The 12,948-nt window shown below is 44.2% G+C and overlaps 1 protein-coding gene and 1 pseudogene across 1 annotated transcript; one reads left to right on the top strand and one right to left on the bottom strand.

Moving 5' to 3' along the window:
* LOC8079256 lies at positions 509–4,344 on the bottom strand. Its single transcript, XM_002456355.2, has 3 exons — positions 3,556–4,344; positions 2,726–2,913; positions 509–1,308 (listed from the first exon to the last, which is right to left on the bottom strand). Exons 1-3 carry the CDS (start codon positions 4,175–4,177, stop codon positions 871–873), a joined length of 1,248 nt encoding a protein of 415 aa, XP_002456400.1. The 5' UTR covers positions 4,178–4,344; the 3' UTR covers positions 509–870.
* LOC8079255 lies at positions 6,382–7,035 on the top strand (annotated as a pseudogene).

Raw genomic sequence — 12,948 nt, 5'->3', positions numbered from 1 at the left:
GTTGTGCCTTCGGTCATCGCCATCCAAAATTCAACGAACTTGACTGGATTCTGAGATGCAAACGCGTCCGGCCCTGTGTTGAACAAACCTATGCAGCCAAAACTGCATTTCAGGATGTGTGATATTGCAATTAGTAAGTGATACTCTGATAATATTAAGACAGATACATTGCTACACATCAACAGTCTCTTACACCATCTCATACAGTACCACATATGATTTTTGATAATATGGAAGAAAGAGAGAGGGGAGAGAGAAAGAGGTCGACATTTTGTGAAACAACTAGCTAAAATTTAAGAGTATGAGAGCTATTATAGCATTATATTTTTTTTTGCGAGAATTATATGAGTTGTTATTGTCATGCAACTCACAACTTTACTTTTATCCTATGCATAAATTAAAAAAATTATGAGTTACTTTGAGACAACTTAAAAAACAACAATTGTATATGTTGTCTATTAAGTCCATTAAGTCATCTTAAAATTACGTGGCATCACACAAGACCACCTACAAAACAAGACCAATGTACTTGCCCTAATTGATACATGATATCTGAAAGCTTATAGATGATACTACTATTATATTACGTTTGGATCTCGTATCAAAAGCAGCTCTTAAGGACAGCGATATAGCGGGAAATGCAGAACCGCGTCTAGAACTTTATGTACAGAGAAAAACGATAGACCGCTTAGATACAACATGGAATTGGGACGCGCGAGAGACATTGTTACGTGATTCTGCTACTGCAACCAAAGAACCAGACAGTGAAGTGGTAAAGCCAGAGGCACAGAGAAACTAAGTGTTCTTCACTTCTTCATGAAGCCACCGTCTAGCAATGTGCTCATAGCTGGTTCGCACGATATCAGCCCCCTAGTCATCCTCTAGATCGCTGAAGGATACATCTTCCTCCTCACCAACTGCAGTGGTGTTTCCAGTTTTGCTGGACACATGATCCACATCCTGTAGCCAATCATCTACTTCTTTTTCATCATCATCCTCTGCAGGGTGAGGGTTAGACTTCTCAGTGGGTAAACTCTTGGCCTCAGTTTTCATTACCAACTCTTCTTGAATTACAGACTTGTCAACTATTTCTGCCTCAGCACTTGAGATAGGATGCTTGTCAGCCTCAACATTTGGCACATGGTCAGAGTTTAGTTCTTGGAATGACGGCACTTCAGTTACTCCGTGCTTGTTTTGGATGCTTGACGGTGACAACTCACTCTCTTCAGGTTCTGTAGTATTCCTGTTTTCTGATAACAGCTTGTTCTTCGTTGGTGAACTTTGCAATAGTCCTCTTGCTTCCAGGATCTGCGTGAAACAGGCGAATTTTAGGAGAAGTATAGATGCACGCTTCAAGCTCCTAATGAAATAAAAGTGCAACAAGAAACATCCTTTCCAAAGTTACTAATAACAAAAAGAAAGGTACGATTCACGACTTCCATAACAAATAGCAGTGTGATGTGAAAATATGATTCAGACTTAGCATGTGTAGTAATTATAATGGAATGCTTCGCATTTTCATGTATGATATGCAAATTTAACTATATGAATTAGAAAGTTTAGTTTAATTTAGAAAACAAGCAATTAATGAAGGATATTCCGAATACTAGTTAGCCAGTACTTCATTTGAAAAAAGTAAAAAACTGGGGTCTAGGTAGGCAGTACTAGTTATGCTTCAGTTTTCAGAAATCAAAATAACCCCCACGACATAAATATCCAAAAAAACGTCAACGTTGGAGATACATCTCAATCTCACTCTATCTGATAAGAGCTACAGCCTGGAAATGGACATACATAATTCTACGTTGGACATACATGTCCTGAATCTCACTTAGTCTGATAAGAGCTGCCACTTGGAAATGGACATACATATGGTTCTTGATCAATGAACTTTACATATGGAGATGACACTTGCATCGAGTGTAATCATCAAGTTTAATGCTCCTACATCGTCTAGTACTCATCAAACTTTACATCATTTATCATACAACAACATCAATTTGGGAAGTTTTGGTTATAATTTTTGTTGTTGCCATATTCCCATCAGCTCAGCAATAAAGAAGTCACTTAAGCTTCAAGCAAGATAATTTGTAACTGTCATGATACATGCTGGATGTATGATTCCATAACAATTACTCTCTTCATTCCAAATTATAAGACGTTTGGGTTTTTCTAGATATATAGCTTTTGCTATGCACTTAGATATACGCTGTCTAGATACATAGTAAAGCAATGTATCTAGAAAAGCCAAAACATCTTATAATTTGGAATGGAGGGAGTAGTGCAAATGTACAATAACATGGATCCACAAAGACCGAAGGCTAAGTTTCTACAGGTAGTGTTAGCCTCATCTTAAGATACAATACAATATATAAAAGGCAGGCTAGCTAATTTTTCCCACATAGTTTGAGGACCATTAATATTTTAGCTAAGGTTGACCCCAGCCTCAGGTTTGTATTAGTCAACTTGAGCTCACGCTACTCACAAAGTCACACTGGAGAATGGACTGGTTCATACTTCAGAGAAAGGATAAACAATAACTCAATAAACCAATTAAACAAAATCACAGCTTATAGGGGGTAATAAAATGGTTTCCAGATAGCATATCTCACATTCAAAAAGACCACAGTTCATAACACATAAAGAAGTAAATTTATTTCTGACAAGATCTATGTAAGTTGTGTTACAAATCAAGCCTAAGCAGAACAAAGGAGAGGGAGTATACTTGTGGTGTTGAAAGAATTTCAGCATCTTGCTTGCTGAGTTTCGAATGGAGAAGCACAAAATATATCTTCCAGAAGCACGCTTCACTCATATTGGTAGAGCAAAGCTCAGTCCTGAGGTATGACAGGCTTGGCACAAGGCGCTCTATAGCAACTGCATGTCCATACTGTGCATCTGACAGTTCAAAATCTAAAAACATAGAAGCATATCAAATGTAGGTAAGAAACTGGGAAAATCGATCTGGTATGGTAAGGAACATTGGACATGCATCATATGAAGGAATGACATGCAAAATTGTGTCAACTCATTCAACTCATAGATTTTGAACCTATAATTGTCAACTCCAAAAACAGCTTTGACCCAGTTGCAAGTTTGAGCAAAAGTACTGTAAACATTGACAGCATAGCAAATATATCATGTAGCGCATTTGGTTCCATTCAGCTAACATCTACACAACGTCACAACCAGTTGCAAACAACACTTCCCTGCAAAACCTTTGTAAATATAGGCAAAATATACTCAACTACAACATATAAACAATGATGACTAATGAATTAATGATGACTTGAGTTCAGATGCTAAATTAAGATGAATAGATTTAGTTGCACTTTAGAAACTGTATAATTTCAATAGTAAGACAATACTGTATTGTAGACAAACAAGCTTAAGCAATTAAAGTCAACCCTCAGATTCTTCCCTTATCCACTACTACTGCAACAAAGATGAGCACACAGTTGCACCAAAACAATCGGTTCAACCATCTATGAATCAAAGCAACAAAATAAACAGTTCAAGCACTCTGATCTGTGCCACTGGCTCTTACGGTCTTACCATCCGTGTGTCGGTCATCAACAAACAAGGGAAAATCAAGCCATGTCTTCGGATGCTTTGAGATGTTACTGACGAACACCACTACCTCCTCGGTGACACCGACCGCCTCGCCTTCTTCCTCCTCCCCCTGATCCCCAGGCCCGAATGGCAGGAACGACGACGCGATCCTGGAGATCTCCGCCACCGCGCCGGCGTTCGACAGCATCGAGATGCCGGTCTTCACCCTGCCCCCGATCTCCGCCAGGTCACTCCGGATCCCGTCGATCCGTGGGGACTGAGGCACCTCCGCAGCGGCGGCATGCTCCTCCTCCTCCTCCTCCTCCTCCTCCTCCTCCTCCTCCTCCTCCTCCTCTTCCCCCGCCTCTCCCTCAACCGGCGGTGGCGCGAGGAAGGAGGCAACGCCCCAGAACCGGCGGGTGAGGGACTCGGTCAGCTCCGAGATATCGCCCTTAACGCCGCGGCTCGGGGTGTCCGGCTGCTCGTCGGACTCCACGGTGTCAGCGCTGGTGGGGTCAGAGGCGCGCGGCGGGCTCTTGTCGCCGGAGGGGGACTCGGATTCATCGTCGTCGTCAGAGTGGGCGGAGGATAGTGTGGCGGCGATGGAGCGAGCGAGCCATGACATCGCGGCGAGCTCGTGCCGTGCGTGCGTGCGTGCGGACTGGAGGGCGGCGGCCGAGCGCTGAAGCGTGGGGCGGTACTGCGGTAGGTAGAGTGGAGTAGCGGAGAACGGGAGGCGTGGCGGCCGGCGAAGAAGGTGAGGTGACGCGAGGATCAGTGCGTGTTCGGCACGGATGCATATTGGATACGGATAAAAAAAAAAGAAGAAGAAGTCTACGGTCGTGATGCAGGATCGCCGGCTGCGCGATGTTGGAGAAAAAAAGTGTTTGTATCGACGATCCAAAGCGTGCTCATACGGAGTGATTCTACGACTTTACCGATAGTACTACCCAGACAACCTAAGTTGTACTCTTCCGATCAAATTTAGGCACATGAATTAAGCCAAGAGACACAATGTTTATATTGCACTTGCACATCAGTTATTAGCAGAAGTAGGATGAATGATTAATATTTGAATGAGGAATGCCTAATTTCCAAAGTAGAGATATTAAAACTTCGGATTGCACACTGCTATTGCGGTTGTTGTTGCTGTTGTTATATCGATCCTATCGTATATACGAAGGAGAGAAATGTGTTTAGGAAACAGAGAATAAAGATGAAGACCTCACCGTTCGTTGGAGTTAGTGTTTGTACCTCGAAGGTGTAGACACGCAGGGAGGTTGCGCCCTCTAAAGAAGAGGGGAATGAAGACGGATGAAAATTTAGCTCTCTTCTAGAGATTTGTATGTAAAAACATAAAATGAAAACATATATAAAACCTACCGCTAGATCCACGTGGGATGTGATACGGTATGTCACATCTTCTTGTAAGTCAGGTTAGATTAGTAACGGGACTCGTTATAACTTTAGAGAACTAAAAATGCATTTAGAACTTCAAAAACTTAGATATCTTCATTGGTGATTTTTAGTATTCATTTATTGGACCATGTCAAGGGGTTTGTTAAAAAAAGCGTCTCTCCCTTCATGTCAAGTGGTTTGTTGGATATCGAAGTCCGCCACGTTTTCTCGATTGAAATTAGACGCCAATAACTGTCACTCGCGCATGCCATTTGTCTGTGCAGTCTTTCCCCGTTCTCTTCAAAATTCCGAAAGTAGCAGCCAACTCACGGGGATTTTCTAGCGTGGCATGGCTAGTACAGCCCCAACTGGGCCGTGATTTTTTTCCCCATGGTTGACACTTGCCAACTCTGTTTTTTTTTTACACTGGGGTACCATCGTTGAAGAAACGCTACAGCAACAGACAACACTAGTACAGTCGTGATATCAGCAGGACGGCTGAACCATCAACTTCGACTGACACATGAACGCATCCGGGCTCCGATGGGCAATGAATGGCCCATCAGCCGCCGCCAAAGTCAAACAGAAACAACTTAACAATTTTATCAATCAAACAAATAAAAAAAACAGCTTGACAATTGATATGGACCCTGTGCCAAAACCGTGGACAAATCCCTCTCGATTTCCAGCGGGATTTGCGCGAATTCTGACCATTTCCCCGCACGGCCCGTACCCAAAACCGGCGGCTCCACGCGGCCACGCCATTTGCCGAAGCGAACCAGCATACACAGACCCATCAAACGAAGCAAAGCACTGCTATGTTTCCAACTCCAAGAGCAGCACCTGGACTTTGCCGCATTCATATGGGCCTTGTTTAGTTTCCACCAAAATTCAAAAAGTTTTCAAGATTTTTCGTCACATCGAATTTTACGGCACATGCATGAAGCACTAAATATAAATGAAAATAAAAACTAATTACACAGTTTGCCTATAAATCATGAGACAAATCTTTTGATCCCAGTTAGTTTATGATTGGATAATATTTGTCACAAACAAACGAAAATACTACAGTACCGAAATCCAAAAAAAAATCACATCTAAACAAGACCATGGTAAATAAATAGAGCCATTGGACTTATCTCCTGAATCTCTGTCAGCTAGTATTTAACAATGTTTTTTACAATAAATTAACAAAAAGTAATCATTGCTTATGAGTTAAGCGACCAGAGCGAGGTATCAGGCAGTCCGGAGGAAACACCCAGGGTTGCCATCGTTGTGCTCATCACTCCCCGGCCCCACACATGCCCACGTCGCCATCGCGCGCGTGGACCTCCTCTCTATATACCGCGGGCCACCCTTCGCAGTACTCCTAGCTTGTAGTGTTCGTCCTTGCCCCCCCCCCCCCCCCCCCCCCCCCCCGCCCCCGGGGATCCGAAGCCAAGTCGACGCAGCACGCGCCGCGGATGAAGAAGAAGAAGGGCGGCGGCTGCGGGTGCCTTGCCGCGCCGATGCGCGTGCTGTCGCGGGCGTGCGACTCGGCGTGCGACCTCTACGTGCGCGGCATGTCCGGGTGCGCGCGCGGTGTGTGCTGCCGTCCGGGTCATCCGCGGGCATCGTGGGCCGCGGCTTCGCCGGCTCCGCGCCCCTGCGCCTCCGAGTCAGCTCCGGCAAGGCCGACAACGACCTTCTCCGCGCCGCGGCCGCGTCCAGCAGCAGGCGCCAGCGCCGCGTCGCGGCCGAGCCGGTGCCAGAGCCGGAGCCGGCGGCAGCGGTGGCCGTCGGCTACGGGGCCGGTACCGTCAGGGCCCCCACACGGAAGAGGGCCGTTGCGGCGACCATGGGCACCATCGCCGAGGACGCGCCGTGCGTGTTCGGGCCAGACGGCGGCGCCTGCGCTGTGTCCTCGATGAAGCCGCCGCGCCGCGGGGGGTTCGGCGCCGTCGAGGCGGGGAGCGACGACGTCTTTGCACGCTGACCCATGCATGGGTACTCGGCTAGGGGCTGTTTAGATTGGGAACGAAAATTTTTTGGGCGTCACATCGGATGTGTCGGAAGGATGTCGGGAGGGGTTTTTAAAAACTAATAGAAAAACAAATTACATAGCTCGTTAGGAAACTGCAAGACAAATTTATTAAGCATAATTAATCTGTCATTAGCATATGTGGGTTACTGTAGCACTTAAGGCTCATCATGGACTAACTAGGCTTAAAAGATTCGTCTCGCGATTCTCAACTAAACTGTGTAATTAGTTTATTTTTTTATCTATATTTAATGTTCCATACATGTGTCCAAAGATTCGATGGGATGGATGAAAAATTTTTGGGTGGGGAACTAAACAGGGCCTAGGAGCATCGCGCGCGCCTGGCCCCTGCCAGTGCAGGATTAGCTTCGAGTCATCTCATGCATCATGGCACCACTTTTCTCCTCGTTCTCGTCTCTAGCTTGACGTGTAAATTACTCTACGATAACTACGAGAGCAGTGTATCCTTAAGAAATTCATCTATGCATGTGTCACGTAGTACGTGATTGCGAGAAAATTTCCACAAGTATAACTTCAGCTTAAACACGCACTGTGCATCGATCTCCACGCATACTTCTCGAAGGTGCACAGTCCATGAACTAATTAACTATATTCAAAAGATTTATCTTGTAAATTATGAATAAAATATATAATTAATTACTTTTTATTTATATTTAATGTTTTATACATGTGTCATGAGATTAGATGTGAATATGTGATCTAGAATCTTAAAAAAGTTTTGTACTTTGGAGACAACTAAACAAGGCCTGAGACGGTGACACAATCCATCTGACGTCAAGATGGCAACGGGGATCCGAAACCCGATTCCCCGCGGGGAATTCCTCCATTGGAGATCGGGGATGGGTGAGATTGGCTCCCCACGGGGAGACTAATGGGGAAAATCCTCTCCCCATCGGGTGTGACGGGTTCGGGGATGTTCCCCCTATCCCCGTACCCGAAACCCGCATACCCGACCCGCTAATAGATACAAATGTACAGAACGTGGATGCGGAGGCCCAAGACGCCAGGTCCAATATCCAGCCCAACTAGCAGCAAATATATATTGCAAGTTTGCAACAGCTAACCCTAACTCTAACCCCATTACCCTAGGCACGGAGGCACCCAACGGCCAGCGGCCAGCTGCTCCTGCTCGCATCTAGATCTTGCCGCCAACTGCTTCCTGCTCAAGCCGCTTGGGTGCTCTACTCCCATTCCCAGATTCCTGAGTCTCCCAAGTGACTCCCCAATCCCCAACATCCAGCAAGCAGCATAGGCTGCACGGCCAGGTGCCCAGGTGGCCAACGCCCAGCAGCGACGCCGGCGAGGCCGCGACCCGCGACTGGGAGGCCGTGAGTGTGACTGCGCGAGACCGCGACCCTCGGGCTCCAGTAGGACGGCACCCGGCGACGCTGCGACTGCGAGGCTACAATCGCGACTCAGGCTGTGGCTGTGCAGTGCGGCCACGCAGTTTCGAGGCACAACACAGTCGACGCGTCTCTACTCTCCGTCTTGGTTAATGTCGGGTATGGGGATCCCCATCGGGGACCAATTCCCCGCGGGGAACGGGGATGGGAGATCGAAAAATGTGCCCCGATGGCCTTCACGGGGACGGGGAAATTTTCTCCCGCGGGGACGGAGATGGTGGGTCAATCCCCGACGGGGAATTTCCCATTGCCATCTTGGATCTGACGCTCAAATCCACGAATGAAGCGAGGTTTCTTTGCTTCCAGCCATAGGATTGGCGGTTTTTTCTCCGCCCGTGCACGACATTTCTCGGCGCTCAGCGCGCCGGCGCAAAATTTTACCTTTCCTCGGTAGAAAACGCGCCGGCCGCTGCCGTTTGCGAGCGCTCGTCAGTGCCAGCGACGGCTTTCTATGCGTTTCTCAATGATGATTGATGTGGAAGTGCGGGACTTCTCTACACTGGGGTACCTGTCATTCAAGCCTGCCTGCCTGCTCCACGAGATGGCTTCCCGGACGAAGGAATTGGCGCCGTGCCGTCTGGCGTGTGCAGGTCGTCCGTGACGAGTGACGACTAATATGGCTCCCATTTGTCGACGATCAGGTCTGTGTGACACAAGAAACCGTCGATCTCTGGAAAGTATGTAGAGTATCATTTTCTTTTGAAACAATTAACGTAAGATTGGCAAATATTTCAGTTGGTGCAATCGAAATCGTCCGTTCGCAGGCGAACACTTGTAGAGCGCGTAGCCAAGGGCGAGCTAAATGACGTGGCTAAAAGTTTTTCATGCTAAAGGATGTGGGAAAGAAAACGAGATCGAAAAAAGGAAAAAAAAAGGTAGGTGGTTTTCTACTAATAATAATAACAACAAAAAAAAGATGCAAACGAAAATCTTGAGTGGTAAAGATGCACTGACTATCTCTCCCATCCTTGGAAAGAAATTACATTGGAGTAAGGCCGAGGTCCCAATATTCTTATCTAAAGGGCCTTCGTTTGACAATGTGACACCGTTTTTTCCATAGTAATATCGTAATAATTTGATAACCTTCTTCCTCCTTTCCCCTTGGTTCTAGTTTGTGAGCCCCATTGTGCTATGTCCCCAGACGAATGGGAAATACAACATATTACACAACTACAAATCATTGATCGCACACATTTGAATGTTTTTTCTTGAATATGTAAAAAAACTTGAACATCTTTGTAATATTTTTCTTTTGATATTTTATCCGGGATATTTTTGTTCTACGGAGAAGAAAGAAAAACTGATCAGTGCACGCACCAGCTCCTGGCACAGAGAGAGACGGGGGAGAACCGGAGTCTGGAGAAGTGTTGTGCAGTTTAAAAAATTGTTCATTGTCGACACTCTCATAGAGTGCTTACAAACTCTTCGCTCTGCCGTCGGCTAATTGGATTGTTGTTATTGGAGAGCATAGGCCTTCACTCTTTAGAGACAGAGAGATGGAGAGGAGAACCGAGGGCAGAAGATGACACACAAGATCATGGGGAGTTGGGGACAGACCATTAGATTGCTTTGAGATTTTGGAGGAATTGAAGGGGAGTAGATTGGGTCTGTTCATTCAGAAAATGTATGTCATTTTGGTTTTATTTTAAATCAAACTTATCTAATTGTGATCAAATTTATAGGAAAAAATAGCACTAGCTAATTGTGAACAAATTTATAGATTAAATATTATACGTTTTGTGTCCTCGAATATAAGAAATAATTAACATTTGTCCCAAGTGAAATTATTCAAAAATTGAAAAAAATAGAGAACATATGTAGAAATTATAAAAAACATATCCCATTGACAGTAGTTATTATTATTTTTTCTATAAATTTGTTTAACTCTGAGTAATTGACTTAGACAAACTCAATTTTCTGTATTTTGAATACAATATCTGTAATATCCAATATATAGATACACAATCGATGCATATTGCATTGCAATCAATGAAACTATGTATTTGATGTTGCTTGTTGCATGTATGTTGATGCATTCCTATAAAAAATCTACAAATCAGATCAAAGTTGGAGTACATTTTAGAACCGGAACATTTTTTTTAGGTTGTAGGAATTTTATCTAAAGCAACCGTTTGGGAGAGATGGACTTCACGAGACTTTTTATATCCTTTCGTACTCACAAGAATAGAGACTTTTAATTAGATTTCTAAATATTATTATTCTTTATTCATGATTTGTCACTAGCTAAAGTTGGAGTCTGACTAGCTCTCTAGATGTAAAGAAGTTGTTGAAAGATATAAAATATTTGTTATTCAAAATGGCTGTTTAAATGAAGATTTAGAAAGTGTGTCCAAGAAATATTTTTTCGATACTCCAAGAAAGATTTTTGAAGATACTCTAATATCGGCTGCTCCATGAGCCTGCGCCCGACGGTCGCTGTATATAAAGGGGAAACACGTAAGATTATGACTCTGCTAAGGCAAAATATTATTTTTTTGTATTTTTGTAATTTTAGATTCCTTCTCTTGGCCAGAGGGATAATATATAGAGATACAAAAATATTAATCTATTATGTTTTCAATTATAGTTAGCTTCTTTCTCACTTTCGAGCATTCTATGAACCATATTAAAGTTTGCATTCTTTTTTTGAGCAGATATTAAAGTCTGCATCGTTTTTTTGAGCAAAATTAAAGTTTGCATCTGGCTCTGAGCTTCTGACCGGAGCAAATAAAGCCTAGTCCGGAAAGGCCCAAACTAAACCTATAAACGAGCTTGTCCATGAAGGCCCATTAGATGTAGGCGGGCTTGGGATCAGTTTCTCAGCCCTAAACATCAAATCTACCTTTTATAACTCAATGGGTGTTCTAGCTGGAGTGCTGGATCACAGTTCGCACTACTTTAGTAGACCAAATCTAATCGGTCTTTTTCTTATGGAGGTAAAGGAAAATATGACCATGTGAGAAGAAAGTTAAATCGTTCTAGTCTACATGATACTGGTGTTCATCTAATCCGTATTGTAATCATAATAGATGAAGAGAGTATTACTACCACCTATCTCCAAAATTATAGGCCATTTTTACTTTTCTAGGTATATAGCTTTTGCTATGCACCAAAATAACAGCGAAAGGATAACATACCAAAAAAAGTTGTAATTGCAAATTATGCATCATGATAGAGCACTATTTCAGAAAACCTTGAATCATTTCCACATTTTTCTAAGCTAAAATAAATTTTCTAGGGTTCAATATGATTTTGGAATCACGTAACTTTACAACAGTTTTCTGGAGTCCAATAAAATAGCTTCAGCTCCACTAGTAAAATTGTTCATAGAGTTGAAGCTAAAAAACAACTTTGCTCGTGAAGACCTCTCAAGGCCTAAATAAAATCACCGTTCAAACTGTTTTTTTTTAAAGAATTTTGGTGGTTTCAAAAGTTGAAGATGTAGAACAATTTAGTTTCCGGATTAGAGGAAGGTGAGTCGAGCAAAGTTAAAGGAAGTAAAAACGATTTAGTTTCCTTCTCATATCTAGTCGAAGGGACTTGGCTCTGGAAAATGATATGGTTTTGGTATGACCCGACAACATGTAAACCAAACCAAGCCATGATAGGAAGTGCTTGACTGATTTGCTGTGAGAAAAAAATACTGCTGAATGGCTGACAGATTCGACTGATAAATTTAAACATGGTAAATATTTCTTAGCATTTATTGTGACAAGCATGATACAACGCCTGATGATCAACTACCGCGGCCTGCGGGGGACTAATAAAGGCCCCGAAATGGCCTTTTAGCCATTATTACTATTATGAACTTGTTAATGAAATCTCACCCAACTTCCTTTCATTCTCAAGGGAAGCATATGTGTCAGTGTCATCACAAAGAAAATGTAGATAAGGTCAGTCTCAATATATGTTTTATGTGAGTGTCATGCACATTAAATAGGGTGTCACATAAGTAAAATTGCTGACTTGACAGGGTCATTAAATGAAGGAGTTTCATTAGATGAGAGAGGAGTTTCATCCCCATGAAACTCATGTGGCTCGGTTACCTAGTTTATAGTTTTGGTAACTGTGCCATGAAACTATGCATTGAGACTGCCTAAAAGAACGCGACGTTTCGATGAACTAACCGTGCATTAGCCACGAACAGATCCAACGGTGCTGTTTGCTGTCACAAGATTAAAATTACACGCGTTGGAGGAAGGTGAAGCAAACACAAACACGCTACATGCGATCCACCGCCCGAAGCGGCCAACCTCTCACGCTCATCCGTCCGTCCGTTCTCGATCGGACACACCTGGCAACCCTTGCTCTTCGTCCCCCCTTGCCAGCAACCCCCAAGCCTAGGCTAAAAACGACGACGCACGACGGTTCCAACAACTCGCGCCCCCTCCCTCCCTCCACTCGCACCAAGTTGGTGGCTCAGGGGTCGGGGCCAATCCCTTCCCGGCAATCGCATCCCCTCCGTCCCGTTCCTTGCCCTCCCCCAACTTCGCCGCCTGGCGTCGCCGCATTCCCTTCGGCTACTCGCTCCTCGTCGCGCTCGCGTCCCTAGTG

This window comes from Sorghum bicolor, chromosome 3, assembly GCF_000003195.3.
Source record: "Sorghum bicolor cultivar BTx623 chromosome 3, Sorghum_bicolor_NCBIv3, whole genome shotgun sequence".
Lineage (NCBI taxonomy): Eukaryota > Viridiplantae > Streptophyta > Magnoliopsida > Poales > Poaceae > Sorghum > Sorghum bicolor.
Note: the sequence above shows the minus strand (reverse complement) of the source record. Positions and strands in the feature narration are given on the sequence as shown.

Excerpts from the sequence above, each read along its gene's own strand:
- LOC8079256 (XM_002456355.2), bottom strand. The coding sequence starts at position 4,177 with ATGTCATGGCTCGCTCGCTCCATCGCCGCCACACTATCCTCCGCCCAC. Across the intron at positions 2,914-3,555 it reads TGATGACCGACACACGGATG|ATTTTGAACTGTCAGATGCA; the intron begins GTAAGACCGTAA and ends CTATGTTTTTAG. Across the intron at positions 1,309-2,725 it reads AAATTCTTTCAACACCACAA|ATCCTGGAAGCAAGAGGACT; the intron begins GTATACTCCCTC and ends TGTTTCACGCAG.